Below are 11,073 nucleotides of genomic sequence, written 5' to 3' on the forward strand. Positions count from 1 at the left end.
CCTCGAGACCATCTCGTACTCCTCAGGCAACTTCGTAAGAACCAAGGCAGCTAACTGGGTACTAGTTAATGCACTATTCATAGCCGATAACTGATCATGGATAACCTTTGCCTTCATTAGAAGTGACTGCATAGAGGTCCCGGTTTCAAACTTGATGGAAAACAATTGGCCGAGAAGGGTTACTGCTCGCATTGTTGAGTCTCGATCAAACATTCCTGTAAGCTTTGACCACATTTCCTTGGCAGTCTTTAAAGTCTGAATGGCAGGGGAAATTTCCTTGGTGAGAGATTCTGCAATCGCTGACATCGCCTTCGCATTGTGAGCATCCCAATCCACAAGAGATTTGAGAAACTCCTCCTCCTGAAGACGTGTGAACCGATTGCTATCCCTTCGGGGACGTTCCTCCGAGCCATCAACAATGTCCCATAAGCCTTTTCTGCTAAACCATAGCCTCATGATCAAATTCCAATGCGCATAGTTGTCGCCATTCAGTTTGTCGTCCTTGCTTGAACACGGGAGACCCATCTCATAAACTACGTCCACACTTCTCGTTCCTCCTCTTGTAACAGTCAAAATTTTAACGCTGCACTTGATCGCTTGCTCCTACAAATTCCCTTTGTGCCTTGTTAAATTGATGTGTGCCAGGCTGCAAGGCCGCATTGGACCAGCAGAGGCATGACAATGATCAACTGCACTTGTAGTGGGGGATTAGTGAGACACGTAGTGCTCCTCGCCACATATGCTCGCACGGCCGCTTTGCTCCTCACAGTGCTGCCCCAGCCCCTCCTCGCCTTGTCTGCAGCAAAGCCGAAGCACAGCACACACGAGCGGCTGTCTCGCCTCGTTGCTCCACTTGGTGCAGTCGGGGTCCGCGCCAAGGCTGGTGGCGTTAGTCCAGCTGGTGGGCGTCAAAAAGGTAAAGCCGCAGGCGCTCGGGGGTCGGCAACAAACGGACTGGATGGAGGACAGATCGGCACCATAGAAATCTTTCAACTACGGCCACGCGACGCCAGTCGTGCTTCACGTTCTGCAGCACCCCGGCCTTGCAAGAGTCGCAATCGTAGCACACAAGCCAACGCAGCTCTTGTTCTCAACTGCTCCTACCTGCGCTTGAGGATCATTGAGCCAGAAGCTCTGATACCATGTCAGATTGGTGCATGCGGAAGCCACACTCACACACACGTAGAGAGAGAAGTTGGCGCAAAGAGAGAGAGAGAGAGAAAAGTTGACGAACAGCTAACTTTAGCAATGAATAGTTGAATAATACAATGGGTGGGCATGGGTATATATACCCTCACAAGTGAAATGGCCGACTACCACCCACTTTGAGATACGACTTTTAACAGTCTTCCGGGTATAGTTTGGAGCCGAAGAGCTCTGACGTAGGCCCTTCATCACCTTTGACTGCCACGGCTTCAAAGGGGAGTGATAAACTTCGTCGCGGGGAGAAATATGCTAATTACTCGATTGACGACGGGTACTTACTCTACAAAGGTAGAGTATGTGTACCAACTATTGGTGACTTTCGGGTCCAAATTCTTAAAGAAAGTCATGATAGTCCAAGTGCGGGTCATCCCGGGATTCAGAAGACCTATGCACTAGTAAAAAGACAGTTTTATTGGCCTAGTTTGTTTAAGGACGTCCAGACTTATGTGCTGAAATGCAGTAAGTGCCAGGTCAATAAACACGAACGTCTTAAGGTTGAAGAACTACTCCATCTGCTAGAGATTCCTCAAGGGAAATGGGAAAGCATTTCCATGGATTTCATTACCGGTTTACCCAAGACGAGTCAAGGGAATGACTCGGTGTGGGTGATAGTGGACAGGTTAACTAAAATGGCCAAGTTTATCGCCACGAAGAAAACTGTTAAAACGCCAGAGTTAGCAAAACTCTTTATTAAACATCTCTACAAGCTATATGGCCTGCCCGCAGATATAGTGTCGGATAGAGAGAGAAAGTTCAACAGTCATTTTTGGAGGGAAGTCTTCAAAAAGTTGGATACTACTCTGAGTATGAGTACGGCAGATCATCCGGAGTCTGATGGTCAAACTGAAAGAGTTAACCAATTTCTAGAGGATATGTTGCGTTCTTATGTTAGTAAGAAGCAATCAAATTGGAAAGAGTACTTGCCCTTATTGGAGTTTGCCTATAACAGCTCCAAACACTCAGCGACTGGATTTACACCATTCATGTTAATGTATGGATTCCAGCCAAGATCTCCGATGACTGTAGGCCTAGAAAAGGAGAAGATTCAATCTCCCAAGGATTTCCTTGAAGATATGAATGATATGCTCAGAGCCGCACGTGAGAGCATTCGTAGCGCTCAGGATCGCGCTAACACTTATGCAGATAAAGGACGTAGAAAGGTGTATCTTTGTAGAAGGTGACTTTGCTATGGTTATTGAAGCCTTGGGTTTGGATCCCCGATACTACTGCGTGATGAGATCAAGACATGGTGGATTTTCTGAGCGGGTCTTTTTACTAGCATGTTTTCTTCCTCACCAGAAGATATGCCTTTATCCCGTTTTTGGCTTGCCTCTCAGAGGTCCTTTTAATAGATCACCTCATACCAATGAGATAGGTGCTGCAATAACCAGCCGAATTATTCCCATAGATGAGTTACCTTATACGTGTGCAGCTTGTGAGTGCTGCTTTTGTGACCATATGATAGACGGGCTTATGGAATTGTAAAAAGTTCTTCTATCTTGCTGTAAATATTCCAAGAGTGAATAAAGTTGAAATCTTTGTTCTTGTCTTGAGTCTTGCTCTCTTTGAGACTTTTCTTGGTGGTTAATCTTAATTAAATTTTCTCTTAGTCTCATATTCGTGCATCTTGCGAAATTATCCCAGTTTGCGAGATGAGGACATCTCACGTTTTTTAAGTGGGAGAGAATGTAAGATTCCTCCCCAGCCTCTCAAAATGTCCAGCATCTTCGCCCTGTAATCAATTCCCTCTTCAGAAACATAAGAGATCTCGTTTCTGCCTGTTTTGACAGAGAGAGAAAATATTCTAGAGAGAGAATATTCAGATTATGAATATTTTTGGATAGAAAAATAACTCATCTTATTAAAATAAGTTCCCCTGAAACAGAAATGGGCAATGGTCACATTTTTTACCTTTTATTTGGCCGTTTGGAAGGGGCTTTTCATGGGCCTTTAGGCTTGGCCCATTGGCCTTGAGTCTTTGAGGCTTTGGGCCTTGGCCTCTCTCTTGCCTCCCTCCCTATAAGAAGACACACACACACTCCCTCACACTTCAAGCTTTAGCTTCACACACACACACGCACACTCTCCCTCAAGCGGCAAGCCTCAAGGGCCAGGTCTCAAGTTTCAAGCTCTCACACAAGCAAGCTATAGCCTCTCAAGACACTCTCTCTCTCACACACTCTCTCTCAAGCTTCACACACACACACCCCCCCCCCACCCACCTCACACTCAAGTTCTCCCTTAACTTTCAAGGCTCAAGCCTCTCTCTCTCTCTCTCTCTCTCTCTCTCTCTCTCTCTCTCTCTCAAGCTATCAAGTGACAAGGAGGCATCCATCATCCATGGCATCCTCCTCGTGACAGTGGCTCTTCAAACTTCAAGTTTCAACTACCCGTAGAAGGACGACAGGATGGACATGGTGGGATGAGGTGGTGCTCAGCCATGGACATGCAAGCTTTGCCCGTATAGGCAAGTGGGTGGTACTGACAAAGAAATTTTTAAGTGTCGTTCCTACCCTTGTCCCCGTTCCCGTCCCGGTCCCCCGTCCCTTGTGACTATGACACACTCGTGTGTTAGGCACTTAGCTCTAGGCTTTTTAGTACTCTCATATTGTACTTTCTTTTTCATCATTAAGTACATCTTTTCCAACACACGTTTCTCTGTGCTTGAGCTTGTGTGTGTGTGTGTGCAGGCTAGCTGCCCTCCTACCCAACATTCTTATTTTGATGCTGATGATGCTACTCATGATACTCTAAATGCTGACTTAATCAAGGATTCTACTGTTCATGTTGAGGATTAGCCATGGCACGTGTGTGCATGTGACATCTCCTCCTGTTAAACTTGATGACATGCTGGATACTATGTCATCCTTCCTTCTTGGACTATTGACTTTGACTTTGACTTTGACTTTGACAGACTACTTCTGACTTTGACACTCTTGTTTGAACACCTTCCACTTCTTCTAAGTCTTGCTGAAGAACTGAGCATCTGTTCCACTGTTGTCTCCATGCTTGCTATCCCTTTCCCTTAACGCAGTGGCGGGTCACCGGTCGTAAATGATTTAAGAGCTTAATGATGTACTGAATCTGAGTAAATACTCTCAAGGAATGCTTTTCTCTAGCTTTGCTTGTTGCAGACCACTCCATCTACTACCATGTTGCATTCTTCTAATGGATCTATGCACCTCCTTGAGACTTGCTTAGTGGCTAAGCCTGAGCCTGAGCCTGAGCCTGAATGCTTTGATACCAATGTTGCATGTGCAGAAGCCTTGTTGTACTGATCCACAGCCCTAAGCTTGATTAAGAACAAGATGCTGAATAAACATGATTAAAATAGAGCAGAGAGAAGAAGAGAGATAGTTGGTGTCAAGTTTTCTTGTATTTTATATGGTACAAAAAGGTTACTAAACGGTGAAGTCTTCTGCATGGTTAGGCCCTTGGTCAGCCCCAAATGGGTGACCTCTCGCCCCTACTACATGAATAATACTGACTTCTACTTTGGTAATGATGAATGAGCTGAATTGCTCAATGTCGGACTCGAATGAGGACTTTATGTTGATACATGTGTTGAGGATGCTCATTGGCTAGCATATGCTGCTATCGGCAAAGTCTTGGACAAAATATTCATTTGATGCTACATTAAATGATGCGCTTAAATCAAGGTTTGTGCACACTTGCTAGTCAACTGCCTGATGTTGACTTGCCTGCTACCTCGATCCTTATGTTGATGCTGCTACTGATGCTGCTGTAAATACTGACTTAATTAGACATGGCACGGGCATGCACGGGACAGAGACAAAATTGGATTTTTCTTCCTCATATCATCCACAGACAGATGGCCAAAGTGAGATAGCAAATTCAACCATATTGGATTTGTTAAAGTGCTATGTGGCAAAACAAAAAACGGAGTGGGATAAGTATCTTCCATTAGTAGAGTTTACCTACAACAATACAGTGCATAGTTTTCATCTATGGATACAAAGTGAAAGGATGAAGTATCTGCAATTCCTGGTAGCATACTTGGAAGCTTTTCAGTTGCGGTCAAATGTCTAGAAGCCAGGGAGGATGTCACCATGCATTCTAGATGAGCTTTGGACCTATGGACAAGCTCCATAGTGGACATAACACCTTATAGCAGGGCACTTATGTGAGTTTGGACATCCACACTTCATAAAAGTATGACCGGACAACTTATAAGTGAGTTCGGGAATCCACACTTCATTAATGAGTGGGTTTACAAATTTTCGGCATTTACCCTACCGGTTGGCCAAGCTATTGACCAGACAACCTCACCAATTATAGGAGAGGTGTGGCCTGTGCTGTGTTGGACCAATGGCCACCCGCTATGCAACATTGACACCTTTCACCTGAGAGAAATGATCTCTCACTCTACAAGCAAGCCAAAAGAGCTTTACATTTATGAAAATATATTGGTCAAGGTACATATCTAAAGTCCCATCTTAAAAAGATTTGAATAAATCCCAAAGGGATCATTAAGGCAACCAAACAACCAAACTTGGAGAAAAATATGGCTAAGATCACCTGATAGTGAGATGACAGCGGAACTCATATGGCAATTTGGTTTGCAAGCTGCAGTGTATGGCAACAGAAACCAGTACATGTTTGCAAGGCGGAAGAGAGTACCTGATAGCCTTGCGTAAGAACTTTCAGCTTTTGCTCTAACCGAACTGCTTTTTTGGTTTCCCCTTCCATATGTTTCTTAACAATCTCAAATTCATACTGTAAAGCAGATAATCGATCGCTGCTGCTTGCAACACTTGCAAGATTATAAACTTGTCGGGAAGGGAAGTACATCATGTCCTCTGCAAGAGCATCCCTTGAATCTGCATAGTCATCAATTGTTGCATCATCATGCCCCATTGCCAATCGCAAGAAGGCTGACTCCTCTTCAATTATGATAGCTGCCTGAAGTTAAATAGCAGAAAATAAACATAAGCCACAAGAAAAAAAACTTAAAAAAATAAACACACGCATCATGTAAAAGTAAGCTCACAGAAAGGCACCTTTTACCCCTTGCACCATTCGCATACTAGTGTACAGCTACAACACCCACATGTAATGGTAGAACTAATTTATAACATGTATGCGAATGGTGTGTGTCAGCCCAATGAACTAAACAAAATTTTTAACCATCAAAAATTGAACTTTTTTCAACTTACTTCTCTCAATTGCTCTTCCTCAAAATCTTCCAATGGGGGGATCACAGCCTGAGCTTTGCCATTGGCAAGATTCTTGCTAGACTTCTTTCTATCTTTTCCTGACAATTCTTCCAAAGGGTATTTTATGTTGTCATGCTCCAAGAGGACAGCCATCTCTTTCTTTATTAACTCATCTGCTTGTTCCATCAAAGTAGCTCCTGTACCATCTTCAGCATGCATCAAAGAGCTCTTCAACCATTCCACAGAGGCTTGTGGAGGTCGTGGAAGGTCTCTTTGGAGGACTTTGGACCTCTTTAGAAGAAGAGCAGCTTGTCTTGCTGCTTCCTCTGCTCGATCCCGTGCAAGCTTATCCGACATATCCTCTTCCACTGCATCGACTGCCTCTGGTTCATCTGGCAGCAACTCAGGTACCACAATTTGATACTCATTTTTGGGTGTAGGAAGATCTCCCAGACCAGCCCGGAGGTTCCTCCTTGTCTCAGCTTGCCTTGCTTTTTCAGCCTTTGCACTCTCATACAAGGTTTCCATTCCTTCATTAATGTGGAGTTCATCTCTTATTGGTGTACCCTTGGGGGTAGCAAAGACTGGAATATCCTTGCTGGGCGTCAGTCTTGCTAAAGGAGTTAAACCCATGCCACCAGAAGGTGTTTGTGCAGGTGTAGCCATTGGATTAGGTGTTTGAATCTCTTTCTTTTTGGGCGTCACTCCAGAAAAGTCTGATGGATGCAGCTCTGGATTCTCCCCTCCCAGAAGAGGAGTCTGTATTTGCCTAAGCCGAGCAAGGTTCTCAGCCTCCATCATAATAGCATCACCTTTCCCTCCCGGAGTCCTCTGAGGAGTTCTAAGTGGCGTCGTGCCCATTCTGGGAGTTTGCCAATAATTTGCAAGCAACACACGAGTGGCTCCACTACCATCCCCAAGCTCGTCATCACCGAGGAGCAAGTCATTTGAATAGCCCATCTTTGCTATCTCCTCCAGCTCGCGATCTGAAATCTGGGGAGGAGGAAGCATAAGCTTAGATCTTTTGCGAACAGCCTCAGGATCATTTAACCTGTTAATTTGCATAACAGAAGCTGGGGCATCTCTGCGCTCAGCAATTTTGTTACGTGCAACATCCTGCTTCCTTAACTGTGCCTCTACGTCCACACGCCTCTTCCCCTCCAACTCTTCAATGGTAGTTGGAAATTGAGGCTGTTCTACAAGCATTTCCTCTTGTGAAATGTCAAAAAATCCTGGAGGGGGCCTCTTCTCAAATGGAATTTCAGCATTGTAGTCAATGCCTCTTTGTTTCCTCCTCCTGTGCCTCACCTCAATGCCTGCAGCTTTAAGCTCTCTTCGTTTCTGCAGGGATGCAAGTCTCCTTGCTTCTTCGAGCTGTTTCTCCCGAGCTTTCCTCTTAGCCTTCTTTCCGCGTGTATTTGCCAGCCTAGCCCTAGCTTCAGAAAGCATTTCTTTCTCATCTTCATCCATGTCTACGGGATCTGGCCTTGCAGGTTTGGACTCTGGATTTGGATCAATTTCACCTGGTCTGAGTTTCCTGGGATCATCTGAGGGCTCATAGTTCTCATCTTTAGCACAGACTGCATCGAGCAATTTCTCGTACCGCTCCAGACATTGTGCAGGTGTCCGCCCCACAATTGGAGCTATGGTTCTCCACTGTGTGGGCATCAGCTTTGCAAGGTGCAACAGCTTCTCATCCTCGTCACGGGTCCATTCTGTCTAGAACACAAAAGGCAACGCTTTATCACAATATCTCAAGGCCTGTCAAGCCAATGTAACCAGTAAGCATGCATCATACCTTCTTGATAGATGGATCCAACCATTCGTACCATCGAGCTTTGCACTGCTTTGCAGATTTCCGGACCAGTAGAGAAGAAATACGGGCCCACTGATTCTTGCCGTACTTCATGACGGCTGCTTTTAGAATCTCATCTTCTGTGTTCTTCCAAACGCCACCCTTTATCATAATCCTCATGTTGCCCTAGCTTTGAAACACCGCCGGACTGGCGTTGAAGCTCTGGAAGGTCAAAACGTTAGACTTGGGCAGAAACTATGGTGACTAGCGCCTGATACTAACCAAGGTTAACCTGAAGACGCAGGCAACAACTAGGGTTTGGCAGGCGCTGTAGGATTTGATATTCATAACACCGTAGCCATACAAAAGATTGGCAACACCTTGACCAGTCAAGATTAACCTGGTAACAGCTAGGGTATAGCAGAAGCTAGCAAGGTTAACCTGGAAACGGAAACGCTAAAGCATAAGCCATATACCTTGAGCAGACAAAATTGACCTGATGATGCAGGAAACGAAATTAGGGTATAGCAGGAGCTATGTGCAACACCTTGGCTAACCTGGAACAAGGGAAGGTTTACCTGGCGATATAGAGAAACAATTAGGGTTCAGATGAAGCTATGAGCAGAAAATTTTGCACTGATACAAAAAGAAAATTAGGGTTTGGCAGAAGCTAAAACACCTTGGCTAGAGAAGACTGACCTAACGAAGCAGATAAAGAACAGAAGCTACAAGTAGGGTTTAGGTGCATGCCCCTCACCTTGGCCAGACAGAATGTCCCTTGGAGATCCAGCACCTAGGCCGTGTCCAACGGCGTTAGGGTTTGATGCAACCCCTTAAAGTGGTGACATGGCATGCTAAAAACAGTACTTATTTCCCACATGGGGCCTGGATAGGTCCGGACAGAAGAATACTGCATAGCTTGGGCAATAAATCTTCGGCTGCCTAGTCTTGGCGTTTACAAATATGTAATGGATTATGTGACAATAACGCTAGCTTATGTAGTTGGGCTCACATTATGGACCAACCTTTATAAGTTACTAGTCGTTTGCGAGACCTGTCGCTCACGGGTTGAGCTAAGCACACCATTAAAAAAGACAACTTTGTGAAGAAGGCATCACCAATCACACACATTGAAATCAGTTAAGACACAAAGATGGTATCTATAGGAGAAGCAACCGGTTCATACCTTTCTCTCTCTCAACCCAAACACACCCACACATACAGCCTCTCTCTCTCTCTCTCTCTCTCTCTCTCTCTCACACACACACACACACAGCCTGCACCACAGTTCTCTCTCTCCAATATATAAATATAATTAAGCTATTTTAATCACTTGAAATAGCGTGCAGTGTATTTGTAGAGTCATAATACTTCGTTGTAATAATCTTGCAAGATAAAAATTTAAGGAGAAAAATTATAAATTACTTAACATAAACTACAACGTATTGTAGGGATAGTAATTAATTGCACTAACCTCCATGGCTATGCTCACTCGCCTTGTTGATCCCCCTCAAGTGCCAGTTTCCCACCGGGGTGTTCGTGCAATCCTGCAAGCCCATCTCCACAAACACACTTTCCACTATGGCCTTCTTCTCATGTGTAGGCATCTTGTCCAACCAGTAGACGTAACTTCACTGAGAATGTTATGCTCTCACTGCAGGCGTGCCAATCAGATTGTCCTCTTACGTTACATACATCTGTATGCAACACTGGCTTAGCTTACCAGCAGGAGAACAAATCTAAGATAGATTATACAAAACCCATGAAAAAAAATTAAAGCAAAAAAATTAAATATCTAGCCTTACAACAATTCCATAACATAGCTTCCTCTTCCTTCCATTCAGTAGCACAATCCCCGTCTGCGTACCATTAGTGGTATTGCGTTTGACCACCCGAAGACTATTTTGATTACTCAAATGAGCTTAAATTACTCAGCTGAAATAACCCAAATAGTATAATGTAATCTTAATATACTCGGCTTGATTACCGAATTAGAACAATATTTACTTATGATCATTAAAAGCAGTGCTAGGCAAAACACCCAATCAGCGCTCTATTAAGATCGCAGAAGTTACACTCTTGCGATTGCCCAAGATTGGAAGGATGTTGTGCTCATGACGTGTGGCCGCCGCAGTTTGATGTCATCTTCAAGCTCATGGAATTTATTGTTCAACCGGCCGAATGTGTTTATGTTCTGCTGATCCTCCCATGTTACCTCTATCTCATTGCCTTTGCCCTTTTGTTGTCAAAGAAAAAGCAAAAGACACCCACATCACACAAAATAGACACAAATCCATGCAACCTTAACAGGTGTACTTGACGTTCAAACATGTCTAGAGCACACCATGCCTTCTGCATTGTAGTCGAAATACGTATTCAGTCTTCGACACTGCATTCTATTTCGAAATATGTATTCGAAATACGTAAGAGCTACCCATGTCACAACGTTTGAATAAATAAAAGGGGGTTTTAAATTCTTGAAAAGGCTTAACCTGCACATGCAGCTGCTCTTCTAGTGAACATTCTTGTCACTTGTGCTCTCTCGCAAGGGTTTCAGTGGGGGGGGTGGGGTAGATAATGGGTTGCATTACTTTTGCTGTAGAAGTAGAAGCATAGGTTGATCCAAAGCGCATGTGGTATGCATGCATCAAAGACTCCCACCTGTGTAAGAGTTGATTACAGTAAACATTAATGATAAACCCTTAATGATCTTTGAGTGTTGAACATGAGATTATCATGATGATTAATGTGACCAAGGCAATCACACGGAGAATATGGATTTTGGATGTACAATTTTTTTCTTTAAAAAATCTTATATGCACCATGTGGCCTTCTTCAAGAACCAAAACTCGATGTCCAGCCACCACAACAGCAGCAACATGCGTCGCACTCTCC

At 44.2% G+C, this 11,073-nt stretch overlaps 1 protein-coding gene across 8 annotated transcripts in view; it reads right to left on the reverse strand.

Moving 5' to 3' along the window:
- Positions 1 to 9,125, reverse strand: part of LOC147615760 (cell division cycle 5-like protein) — a 29,331-nt gene extending 20,206 nt beyond the window's left edge. Inside the window, exons 1-5 of one of the 8 annotated variants that reach the window (XM_086778345.1) lie at positions 8,936 to 9,055; positions 8,655 to 8,756; positions 8,182 to 8,400; positions 6,384 to 8,102; positions 5,848 to 6,129 (exon numbers count right to left, since the gene is read on the reverse strand). In XM_086778345.1, the coding sequence (XP_086634471.1) occupies positions 5,848 to 6,129; positions 6,384 to 8,102; positions 8,182 to 8,358 (2,178 nt within the window). In that variant the 5' untranslated portion in view covers positions 8,359 to 8,400; positions 8,655 to 8,756; positions 8,936 to 9,055. Of the gene's footprint in view, positions 1 to 5,847; positions 6,130 to 6,383; positions 8,103 to 8,181 lie in introns of all 8 variants that reach the window. The other 7 variants (XM_086778349.1, XM_086778343.1, XM_086778350.1 and 4 more) reach the window with 7 other exon arrangements.
- Between the last annotated feature and the right edge of the window lie 1,948 nt (positions 9,126 to 11,073).

Source organism: Cibotium barometz, chromosome 39 (genome assembly GCF_041138505.1).
Source record: "Cibotium barometz isolate CiBa-2024 chromosome 39, ASM4113850v1, whole genome shotgun sequence".
NCBI classification, from domain to species: Eukaryota; Viridiplantae; Streptophyta; class Polypodiopsida; order Cyatheales; family Cibotiaceae; genus Cibotium; species Cibotium barometz.